At 41.5% G+C, this 12,956-nt stretch overlaps 1 protein-coding gene across 1 annotated transcript in view; it reads right to left on the reverse strand.

Moving 5' to 3' along the window:
- Positions 1-12,571, reverse strand: part of SLC9A2 (solute carrier family 9 member A2) — a 33,877-nt gene extending 21,306 nt beyond the window's left edge. The window contains exons 1-3 of the mRNA XM_041468476.1: positions 12,330-12,571; positions 6,376-6,839; positions 909-1,159 (exon numbers count right to left, since the gene is read on the reverse strand). Coding sequence (XP_041324410.1) covers positions 909-1,159; positions 6,376-6,839; positions 12,330-12,471 — 857 coding nt within the window. The 5' untranslated portion in view covers positions 12,472-12,571. The remainder of the gene's footprint in view (positions 1-908; positions 1,160-6,375; positions 6,840-12,329) is intronic.
- Between the last annotated feature and the right edge of the window lie 385 nt (positions 12,572-12,956).

Raw genomic sequence — 12,956 nt, forward strand, 5'->3', positions numbered from 1 at the left:
CTAGAACAATAAAAAGTCATTAAAGAAAGTTGACTTTAAAAATATTACTTGGAACCAGAGCAAAATATTTAATTATACCAAATGTCATAAAGGCTCTTTTTAATGTTGAAGTTCTTACAGTATAAACAGAGTGAAGAGAGAGGCTGTGCTATTTTTTTACTGAAGACAAAGAGTGAAAAACCAGAAGTGAAAATATTTCTACCTGTTGGAAGTGGGAAGAAAAATATTATTTTATACATAATGATGTATACAGAGAACTTTGTAACACACAGGCACACTTATCAAAATAAACTATAGGATTATATTACCACTGGACTGCAAACTTTACATTCACCCAATCCTTATTGTGCCTGTAATCCAACAGAAGTTTGCCTAAATGATATATACATTGTCTTCATTGAATGGTGTTTACTGGCTGCTCACATGACTAGCTGTTAAACACAGTTTCACAATATATTGGCATGGAAAGTGAAGGCAGCTCATGAAGTTCCCTGCTACCACTGCCACTCCCTCCCTGCCACCATAGCCCCTACATCACCGTGGCCACTCCACACCCATGCCCTTATGGCTAGTTGAGGGGTCACACTAGGACACGGGTCACCAAAGTGGCCTGGGTTAAAAATAAGCCCACTGAAAATCCAAGTGAATATTTTTAACTTGGAACATTTCAAAGATACAGCTTATGATGTGATGCCATGAGCAGTTTTAGTGACACAGCTGGTGTGGTGGCAAGCTGAGAATATGGGGTGGAAGCGGGAGGGAAGAGGCCGGAAATCCTCAAGCCAGCAACTCTGCCATGCACTGTGGAGCAATGCCACATGGCAAGGTTTGCAAAAGCTGATCCTCTCTCCAATTTCCTTTGGCATTCTTACTTGGATGCTACGATTACTGAAGTTTGTGGTACTTACGCCATGATGCCCGAGAGATGAAACATTTCGGCTGTTATGTATGACAAGTAACTGTACAGGAAGACAAAGAGTGGCTCAATCACTCGGATTTTATGGGTGAAACGGGTGGTAAAGGCTGCTACAAATCCCAAAAGGATTCCAATCAATACTCCACCGATCCCCACTATAAAGAAGTTAGCAATCCCAGCGAATATGTCAATAACCTTAATTGTGCGCATCTGGCAGAAAGACTTGAACAAATTGTACAGGACCTATGAGGAAAAAGAAAGCACATTATCTTTTTGAACTATTCTTAATTTCCCTTCATGCCATTAAGTTCCTCTGCTTAAATGTTGAACTTTGAATTTCTCTATCTACCTTAAATTTGCTTTTAGATATACTATTATTTATGTCTGGCATATTATTTGTCATCCAGATATACCAGGGAGGTAAAAAAGACAGATAAATACAATTACTCCCATTTTTGCAAATGTGACAGATTTCTTAACATGTGCTGCTCTGGGGCTAGGAGCATAAACCTATCTAATTCTTCTTCAAAATAATTTATTTACAGAGCTCCTAATGTACATTTCAGATTTTCCCCAGGTTAAAAGAAATAAAACAGAAGGAGAAAAAAAAAAACCCAGTTTCATAAAAATCAGGTTATTTTCAAATCTGTTTGATCTACATGACACTGAGAGGTAGAGTACTGAACTAGACCACAAATTCTTGGAAACTGCTGGGGTAGGAAGGGATGCAGAAGCAACTGGGGATGGACAGTGACCACCTCAAGGAGTAAAAGAAACATGATATTCATTAAGCCCGTGCTTTTTCTCAAAATTCTTGACTATTAGGAATCCAATTGTATAAAGACTGTTCCAAATATTGAGTATTTCTAGAGATTTGGATTTCGTTGCCATTAAAAAAACCTGTTGCCATGTGTTTGCCCAGTTTAATTTTCAAAGCATTTATAACCATCCTCCAAAGCAAAGTAGGTCAATGGGATGATCACATTTTCTTAGCCAGAGACCCTTTTTGTTTTATACAGGAAACAAAACAACCCAAAGACCACATTTCTCTAATATCCAGTGGTTTAGTTTCTCCAAAACAGAAACCAATGGAATCAGTTACTCTTTTAAAGACACTTTAAAGGGTTGCCCCATCTGCAGATCCACTTGGGAGATTTAACCATACCCTGGTGTAGCATGTATGCTCCCAGCCCTGCAGTACCAGGGTGGCTACACTGTCCCCTTGTACAGAGCTGACTTTGGTCACAGGCACCTGTTCCTATCACAGTGGGCTCACAGACTAAGCCAGTGAAGACCAGTCATCTTAGACAGCATGCAGGAGTTAAATCTCTGCTTTCCTCCTGGACTTCTTAGTACACCAAACAGGTTTCTCTATCAGGAATGCTATTTGAGATCACAATGTTTTATCAGTACTTGCATTGTGCCAACAAAGTAGGTGTTTGAGTAGTGGCTGTGGAAGGATTTTTCATGTTTGCAGTCTTGTTCTCTCTCACAGGACAGAACATAAGCTATTCAGCCCTTCTTAGTCAAAAGTGGGTAAGTCTTACAGAACTAAAAGTTTAATGCAAAGCCGTGGCTTATTATGAGTCCTTTGGGCTAAGTGAAAGGAAAGAAATGAAACAGAAAAGAGAAAATATATTCCAGAGCAAGCATGAAAATAGAAAATTAAATCAAACATAAAATGGTCACCAGTAATTTTCATTACAAAGCAGCAAATACAGTAAGAGCAGGATCATGAACTATTTATTAGATAACAATGATGCTCTCAGGATGAGTCCACTTGGGAGAAGCGTCCTTTTTCATCTGCACAAACCCCTTGCTGCTCTGAGGCAGACACCCAGCCTTTATTCCTCATTCCTTGTTACTATGTAATGTGCGGGAAGGAAAGCAATGTCATAGGCTCCACACCTGTTTTGATTTGTAGACATTATGGATTTGCATGGAGAGAAGTGTACCAGAATTAAACCTATTGACGGTAGGAGTGCCTTTGCTGGTCACTTTACAAGGACCTCTCATTCCACACACTCCCAGGACTCCATTAATCACAGACTGAAGAATACTGTTGACTTGTGTTGTGTGCAAAGAGTTTCCCTGAGTCACTTGTTGAAACTTGGGATGATCCCAGAGTTGTGTTTTTCTCTAAGACACCTACAGAACTGGACCTGTCAAAATACTCTCTTGGTACATCTTAGGAAAGCTGATTATTTTTTTTAATTGGCATTTTAAATAGTATTTTTTTATATTTTAAAAAGTAACTATATAAATATATACAAGGCTAGTCTCTAAAGACTCTTTACAAGGTTCTTGTAAAGAAGCAGAGAATTTTGATCTATCCAAGCCTTTTCATAATGTCACTTCACAGCAAAGTATTCACTCTGCGAATAGAATGGAGCCTGCTGCTCCACATGGAGGCATCCTCATAAATCTCAAGTCTAATGCTATAAATTATTTGAAAGAAGAAAAGCCATTTTCTCCTTTGTACCTCAGCCATGGTTAAAGCAGCAGCTACTACTATGGAAAGTCATGAACAGGATTTTAACCTCATTCCTGTTGGTTTTTATTTACACTGTTGCAAATGAGATCAAAATCAGGTTCACTTCCCTTTTACTCTACAGCAGTTCAGTTTTATTGAGCTTTCTCTAAACTTCCAGGTGCATCAAACACCAAATCTGGTCACATTTTTAATGCATCTGGTGTGATAACAGAGGGATTTTTTGAAGTTCAAGATTTTCATTTACTCAATAGCCTTCAGCTGAACTTACTGAAGGTCACACCAAGCAATATCACTGATATTAGTCACTGATCACTTTTTAATCTTGTCTCAGAGTATCTCTGAAACACTAACTGCTTATTTGAATCAGTTCTCAGTTATTAAGTTTTTAATTCTAAAATTACTTTAGAGCACTCTAAAATAATGTTGTCAGCAGATACAAAGTACTGCTGTACTGTTTTCTAACATGGGAATAATATTATTATAATAACACTGGCTCCTTCTTTCTGATTTTAAGCCCAGAATTGGAGTTTGACCTGCTAATACTCAGCTGTGATCTTATCATTCATTATCACCTTGCTTGTTATGTCTGACAGTTTCTTGGTAAAGCACCAGCTCTGATCAAGAATCCAATTGTCAAACAATGTCCTCTGCCAAATTCAAGTTCCAAAATTCCACCAGTGGGGGAAAAAGAACATTCAAATGCACAGACATATTACAAAAACTATTATGCATGGAAGACAAACTGAAAAATGCAGCAGAACTCATACTCCTGAGAAAACACACCTTTCTTTGTATAAAAAATGAAGGTGTGGGAGCATGTTCTCTGGAAAGGAAAGCATAGATGACACTGCTATTCTAATAAAAGCACATTTAATAAAGCCACTGTGTTTTGCACTGCCTCTCTGCACAGCCCCTGGTTTTTTTTGATATTGCAGTGGCCATAGGAATTAGGCAGCTTCCATGGATGGCCAACCGCATGTGGGGCTCAAGGGGTACAGAAGATGAAAGCTGAAAGGTTCTGAGCTCTGCTGGCTGCTGGTATTGTCAGCTCCCCAAAAACAGGGACAGAGGAAGGCAGAGTACAAAGCACCACCTCCTCCAAGCACAGGGCTGAGCAGCCTGGCAAGGGCTGCCCCAGCAGCACCTGCTGTGGGCAGGGAAGGTAAGGTCCTCTAAGGACAGCCCCAGGAATCTGTGTGACAGCCTGGGTCACATTTTAGGTATAATCACATGATTGCAGGTGTGTGAAAACATAACAAGGAACCATTAGCAGACCAATTCTGTGCATGTGGAAACAACTTGATCTCTGTCCAAGCTCTACCTTTAAGCGATAGGAAGACCAAAGGTACTCTACATTCCTTTCACTCCTTCATAAATATATGCAAGGCCAGTGCATTACTGGACTGTCCCTACAGACTCCTCAGATTATCCTTCCTCTCTTAGGGCATCTGGGGAGGCAGGCCATAAGGAAACCTCCAGAGAAGACAATAATGATGCCTACAGGAAAGCTGTAGGCTTAAATTGCCATACCAGCCCCTATAAAAATGGTGGTTTAGAGAAATTTGCCTTTGGGAAATAGCACATATGAATATGCCAGTGATCAGGATGCAGTGTTTTCCTAGCAAATCATGCTGTATTAACTGCTGCCTCAATGGCTGACTTCCATTGAAAAAAGTGATTTTGTTTGGAAAAATCCACCAAACAACAAATTTTAAATAACCAGATCCTTTCCCCCCTCAAAAAAAAAAAAGTATGAATAGACATCCATTGCACAAGTGGCCATTAGAGTGACTAGAGACAGACCCAGCCATGGCTGAACTGCTAAGCCTTCTGAAACTCAGTACGTACACCCGTTTATTTACGGAACTGGCTTAAAGTACCAGTTTAGCATTGGCAGGCAGTTCTAACTGTAAGCTAATGAGAAAAGCCAGGTTTTAGGGCAAGACTGTAAGAGGAGATGTGATTCAGCTGACTGGATAGCAACAGATTCAGGTAAAGCATGCAGTCCAAGTGAAAAAATAATATAATATTCTCACAGACACACAAGAATTTATCAATACCAAGGCTCAGAATAAATTATGACATATACATGTGTTAAGCAGATGAGGGAAAGTCCATGACAAGGGAAGACCAGGTAAGGCAAAGTTCAAGAAAAGGGGAAGACAGGACAACTTTGGGACTAGAATAAGAAGCCAAGGACAGAAACAGGAAAGTGCAGACCCAATTAATGAATCTTTCTGATCCTTCCCGCATATGAAAAACTGTACTTCCATACTTTCAGAAAACAGAAAGCATGCTAGGACATGGTTGGCATGGGCAGGATTTCAAGGCATGGATAAATGGGAGTAATGCCCCAGGCAGTGTCATCAGGTACAAATGAGGGACACTGAGGTGGGATAATGGAATTTGCAGATTGCTGTCCTCAGGTCAGCACCACAACCCCAATTCAGCTAGTTAATGATTAGAAATTACTGCCTCCAGGTGGCTGTCTTATCTCATCTGTAGCCTGGGATACGTGTATTGGTGATTTCAGGGCAGTTCCAAGTGGATGGGCATATGCAAGAAGTTAACCTCAGTTAAGGTCCTGTGCCATCTCCATGATTTGCCATCCTCCCCATTAACTCACTCTGACACCCCACACTGGGCCCTTTCCCTTTCCTGTCCAACAACATTTCTGCAGGTGAGGAAAACCTACAGTTTCAGATTACAGAAGTAATAGAACTGCAAAGATACAGAAACTAGAGTGATCAGTAGTAAAATCCCTACAGTAAATATCCTACCATTATTCTCATGTAGTAAGACTAGTTATTTTTAAATCTAAAGTTTAAAGAATTAGACACACTAGCACTCCTTGACTTCCATCTAGTAGCAAATTGTAATAACCAGATACAAAGAGATACAACAGAATGGCATGTAAACAATCATTCATCGTTTTTATCAATTAATCATTTATCAAGTAACTTACCACAGTTATAGCATCATTCAGCAAAGACTCTCCAAACACCAGGATATAAAGCTGCTCATTGACATGGATATTTTCAAAGACGGCCAGCACCGCCACAGGATCCACGGCTGAAATGAGGCTGCCAAAGAGCAAATTCTGCAGCAAAGTGATGTCAGTCAAACCAAATGCACTGATCTGGCAAATTCCATACAGGGAAATTCCAATGCCGATGGCATTCCAGAGCGTGCCCACCACAGCATACCAGAATATGGTGCCAAAGTTCTCAAAGAACAGACGAGTTGGCATAAAATATCCAGCGTCCAGTACAATAGGTGGTAACAGATACAAGAAAAACACATCACTGTTCATTACAGGTGGGGACTTCTCCTCTGCTCCAAAAATAATCCCACCAAGAAGCAATCCAACGAGAATAAGGAGACAGCTTTCAGGGACTATTGAGGGCAACTTGTGATAGAGATGAAAGCCTTCAAAGGAAATTCAAACACAAGAAAGGGAAATGGTTACTTGTACAGAATCCATAAGATTATTCTGGATTCTGTCATTGTCATTTCTGTACTAAACAAACAGCAATCACAGGGCAATTTCATTTCAATTACAAAGACTGAACTGGACATCCACAATGGGTCAAGGCAAATATGTTGGCTAGCATAGTTAATTCAATTGATTTGGTGGAGAGATAAATTAAGCTAAACATTCCACTTAACAGCTAGGTTGGATGGAGCAACTGTGTGCAAGTGTTCTATGTGAAACTGTAGAGTTTTTTAAAATGTGGAATCCTCCAGAAACAAAACCCAAACACTTCTCTAGGGTAAATAACATCTAGATAGAGAAAAAAACCATCATACTAACTACTGCTTCCTCTCTGGAGAGCTTCACAAAGGAGTTTAAAGAGTACTTTAATTTCATTTTTACTTTTAGAGTCTCAAAGCTAGTGAGGGGAACTAGCACATGTGACCACCACCCAGTCACCATGATCACTTCCCCCACAACCAGAATGAAGCATTTACAGATACTATTATTATTTTTAGTGGAGCCTCCAAATTAATTTCACAAGAATCAAAATATTTTCCAGAAAGTGACACTAAGTTGTGGCCTGTATTATTATGTTCATTCTTCTGTATCATATGAATTATAGTAGAGCCAAGATTCTCTCACAAAAATCTGTGCAAAGTACTGAAGAAACTAATTTTAAAAGGTTCTGAATGAGGACTTAGTGGTTGAATGTTACTTAGCCCTCTAAAACCCTCAAAATCATGCAGCTTTGATTTAAAGATTCCAATTACTTATAGAAGTTGGCTGTTGTAAAGATAATTCTGGAAAGGAATGGGAAAAGTTTTGAAGGAACTGACCCTGGCCAATCTAATGAAATGATCAACCTTATGCTCCAAGGTCACATTCCAGGTCCCAGCGATGCCAATCTTTTCCAGACTCCTCCTTATCTATATTTGGCCCACATAATTATATAGAAATTGATCCACACCCACAAGATCCCACAATCCCTGCCTAACTAAAAAGCATTTAAATTATTTTAAATGGGAGCTGCGGAAACACTGGGTGTGGTAATAACGGGCGTCTATTTCAGTAAAACTATTTCAGTAAAAATCACACCTGTAGTCGAAACAGTTAAATTACTGAAATCTTGGTATAGTTTACATGCAGTTTCCCAGTTTCAGGGTATGTATCTTGTAACATCTATTTTGTTAATTCTTCACCATGATTTTTTTTTCCAGTTAAAAGAAAGCCTGAACTTATAATTAGGAAAAACAAATGGTTAAGAAGGAGCAAGAGGAAAGTTGTTTTAATCTATGGACTTTTTACTTATATATTCTATAACTATTAAAGTTATTTTTAAAAGTAAGCAGCTCAAGCTGCATTTTTTTTTTCCTTTTCAAATGAACACAGACTGCTTTAAATACTTAGAAACACAGCCTATGTGACTCACTAGAAGGACTGCCACATTAATTGCCATTCTTCAAAATCAGAATCACCAATGACCTATATTGGCAGAACAGGTAATGATCCTGGAAAAATCAAGACTTTGCAGTTGGAGACTTGACTCTTCACATTTCAGCTCCTTACATATAAACATTTTATGACTCATCTTGGTTTTTGCAGTGGCAGAAATACAATTCCAATAGAATGGTCAGGAGGTTTCCCCTGAGTAAGTAGGTTTTGCCAAAGGTTTCTTTAAACCCTTCAAAAGTAAATTTTAAATTATTTCCTCAATAAAAATTCAAGAGAAGGGAAATTTTGTAAATGCAGCTTTTGACAAAAACAAAAAATTACCAACCAGTTGTAACACCATGACAACAAAATGTCTACTGTGAATAAAAAAAAATTAAAATTTTTTCTTCCTTCTTTACAAAACACTCTGGAAAGTTCATAGCCTCTCAGAGATTTGGGATTCCACCTCATTCTTAAAGATAACAGAAAGCCTCCCACTAAGTTAAATATGCTTTTTATTAACATAAACAGCATCAAAACTCCTGGAAGAATTTCTGCCTACATGAAAAGTATTCAAGGGTGATTAGGGACAGGCTGTGGTTCCTGATTTGAAGGCAGAGAGCTAGGATTTAGAGTCCAGTGCATGGCAAGTCAGTAGCAGATTCTCTGCCCAACTTCCCTGCTCTGTGGATTCACAGCCACAGGATCAGGATCACCCTGGGAGCAGATCCCCTGCAGCACAGGAATACTCAGACTTTCATGCTGAATGCAAGACTACAGCTACTTTCTTCTCCTCTGACCCTGTCCTTGGGCTTCAGGTTATCCAGGACTCAACTTCAACAGCATGGAAGATGTTTATTGAGTAAGCATCCTCCATATATCATGGCCAAAATGGCAGTAGGATATCTAAAGTCAAGTTCAGTATGTTTCAAGATAGAAGTCTTTAGAATCTGTTTCCTTCTTTATTGGGGGTGAATTCCAGTGCTTTCTGATGCTGGAAATGCCACTGAGATAAGTACCTCTGAACAGCATAAACCTTCTTTCAGGAGAGCAGATTTGGAAGGGTATCAGCTCAATTGCCAGAAGAAACACTTCTCACTGTGCATTTGTGATTAAGCATAGAAATAACGAGAATGTGGATCGGTTACACAATATTTTGTTAACTTTAGTAGCATAAAAATTAAGCAAAACTGGGGATCGGGTAGATTTGTCTCACTCCTTAGAGACTCCAGCATATTCATGTGCAATGGGCCCATCTAATACACTCATGGAGTCCATCAGCATGTGAGTAAAACACATCTGGTATCAACACACAAAACAATAAATAGGTAGAGGTAATCATAAAATAATTCTATTCAAGGCAATTTATTTGATTTCAAATTGTGCTCATGTCCTATACTGGAATAAAAAGCACCATGTTCCTAATATCCTTGTGAAAATGCACCTTGTCAGAACATTCAAGTTCTGCTTGACAACTTCAGGCTTTCCTTTCTTATGCCGCCTTTCTTGCTCCCTCTATACCAAGCTTACAGTGACATGATCACAGCAGGATCTGACAAACCTTTCCCGTAAATTCCCTACAAAAATTAACAAATGCTGGAACATTTCAGCTCTGATGAAACTTCACTTCTGTGAAAACATATTTGTTAAAAGATTCATAACCAGGTGCTGCAGTTGAGTATTCTTTAGGATCTTTGGCACACTGAGAGAGCTGTTGTTACACAGGATCCTATCTTCTGAGCTCCTCACAGCCGAAAAGACCTTAGGGATCTGTTCATAAAGGTTTGATACTCGGCAGTGCCAAGTGTAAGCATTCAGTGCCTAGCCCCAGAAAGGAATTTGTGATGCCAGATTAAGCACCGAAGTTTCCTGGGCAGTGCAGGAGTCTCGAGGTGGATTTTGCGCTGCCTGGCATGGCAGGGACAAGATGCCTGTGCTGCCCAACAGGAAATGATGAGAAGAGGAATGCTTCAGAGAGCCTCCTCTCTCAGAGGGCCCCTCTTTGGGCCAGAGGTAGTGAGATGGGCTGGGAAACCCATCTCCATCCTTTTGAATCAAGACACATGGCTCATTCCTAGTAACCAGCATGGCAGAGCATCATTTAGGTATCCTGGTGGTCCAAAACTGCTTATCTGGGCTACCTTCAATAGAAAAGAAGGCATAAACCAGTGAAAATTTGATGTGGAATGTGACTTAGGAGCGATGGGAGCCTGACCTGGGAAGGTTTACCTGATGCACTCACTGGATAAGGAAGCACAGACAGAGCTCCAGGAGCAAGAACTGGATGTTCCTAATTCCAGTCCTGGAGTCAGGGCGCCTGCAGATAGGTGTGGTGAAGCTGAGCACTGCCACACCTAGGGCCACTCCTGGATCTGGGCCTCATTGCTCCGCGCACACGCACTGACAACAGCATGCCCTAGATTAGCCACACTTGCGTTCATATGGTGTAACTGAAAGGATTTTAAAATTATGTGTTTTTCGTCACCAATACTGTTTGCTTGCTTACTCACTAGAATCAGACTGGAAAATTAAAGCAGTCAGGCAACTTTTTTCTTTTTTTAGCTTTTTAGATGCCTACGTACTAGCAAAAAACCATGATAGCCAGAATGTACAGCTTTACAGAAATTATGTATTATTGTGTCTGTATATGTATTTACATGTTTCAAATGGCTTCCCTTTTAATAAAACCCTTTAATAAAACAGAAAATTTTTCAGTAGTTTTAGCTTATACAAGAATTTTTTCTTTACCTAAACTCAGAAGCCAGAGCAATTTTCAACACAACAGGTTGTAGTACTCAACAGGCTAAATTCTCTACCAAACTCCCTATTTCCTGGTTATTACAGTTTACAATATATTTGAGTGTATCATATTTGAACTGTGTCCTGATACCTATGTCCTCAATGTATACTTAAGACTAAGCATGCACCTTTAATGCATTAAGACATGCATCAGGATGCATGCCTGCTTAATGGCTGCAACACATTATTTCTGCAGCAAGTAATGGTAGCAGACCAAGTTACTTGGGTGAAGGATCAGGCCCCCAGCTGCAGTGTTAGACATGGCAGGAGGTAAGTACAAATTTTTGTTTTTTCAGAAACCAAATTACCTGATCACTAACCAAACTGTGACACAGTCTATTTAAATGTCACAAGCAGAGGTTAAAAGTTTTAATTTTGATAAAAATGTTTTATCAGAATGAGCATGATGGTAGTTTTTATGATAATCCGTGCTGCAAAGCCAGAGTTCTGAATGAAACAACTGTACTGTGGGTAAACTTACTTACTTTGTTCCCAGGACTTTATTCCTTACATTATCTTCTAGGTAAGAAGATACAAAGTTCACAATTCATAGAGATTTACTAGATTTTAAATAGCTATCTAGCACACCATTATCTGACAGTCTTTAGCTTATTATGCTGTACTCATTTCTCTGTTTGGGACACAGAAACTAACTAAAAATATGACATAGCTGCACAAAACTCAGTGAAACTATGCAATGCAAATGTTTTCCACATGAGGGAAGAGGTGGCCTTCCTTACTCTTACAGTGCTGTCTTTTATATTTTTCTCAGGATGTAAGTGAACGGTGGAAAAGCAGAGTAAGGAGGAGGCATACTCTACCATCATAAATATTTGCTTTTAATCGATCCGTTTTACTGCTTTGAGACTGTCATTATACCCGGCGTTATTTTAAGAGAAAGAAGACCGTGCTCAAATGACAGCAGAGCGATCAAGAAAAAGTCAGTCATGCACCGAGTGAACTCCGGGATTTACGGTCCTCGTAGCCCGGGGTTTACCCGTCTCTTTTTTTCCTCCGTGCCTTTCCTAACTGAGAGGACCCCGACTTCTTCCGGCCAAATCCCACCCGGGCATCCCGCTCCGCGGAGGAGCATCAGTCCCCTCCGCCCGCCCCGCGCCCCCCGGCCGGGCACGGACCGCCCCGGAGCGGCTCTGCGCGCCGGCCCGGCCAGCTACCGGCACGGAGGGAGGGTCGCCCAAGGCCCCGCTCACCGATCTTGGCGAGGGAGGCCAGCAGGATCCAGAGGGTGATCTCGAAGGGGATTTGCACGTGGGGGTAGTCCAGGGTGAAGACGTGGAGCCGCGTCTCCTCGAAAGCGGTGCCGCTGGGGCTCGGAGGGGTGCCGGTGCCCATCGCCGCGGCGCCGGGCAGCTGCCCTTCCGAGGTGGCCCGCGCCTCCGCCGCGCCGGCCGCCAGCGCCGCCAGCACCGGCAGCAGCNCGGGGCCAAGCCGCGGGGCGGCCCCGCCACAGCCGCCCCCGCCGCCCCCGGGTCCGGCTCCGCCGGCGGGGCAGCGGCCGGGCGGGACCCTGCCCCTGTGTCCCAGGTCCCTGTCCCTGTGTCCCAGGACCCTGTCCCCGTGTCCCAGGTCCCTGCCGCCGCCAGGCGCTGCGGAGAGAGCGGGCGCTCGGGGACCCCGGCACCAGCTCCTGCCCCCCAGCACCTGCGGGGATGAACGGGGCTGCGCGGGTGTAGGCAGAGCCGGGGGGTGTTCCTCTAGCTGCAGGTTACTCTAGGAGACAGATGTATGCAGTCATATAAATACATACACATACGGTTACATAAACTAATCTAAAGTGTTAACACACTCTGTATGGATGCGCCTGTGGATACATATAG

Source organism: Pyrgilauda ruficollis, unplaced genomic scaffold, assembly GCF_017590135.1.
Source record: "Pyrgilauda ruficollis isolate IOZ18807 unplaced genomic scaffold, ASM1759013v1 scaffold22, whole genome shotgun sequence".
NCBI classification, from domain to species: domain Eukaryota; kingdom Metazoa; phylum Chordata; class Aves; order Passeriformes; family Passeridae; genus Pyrgilauda; species Pyrgilauda ruficollis.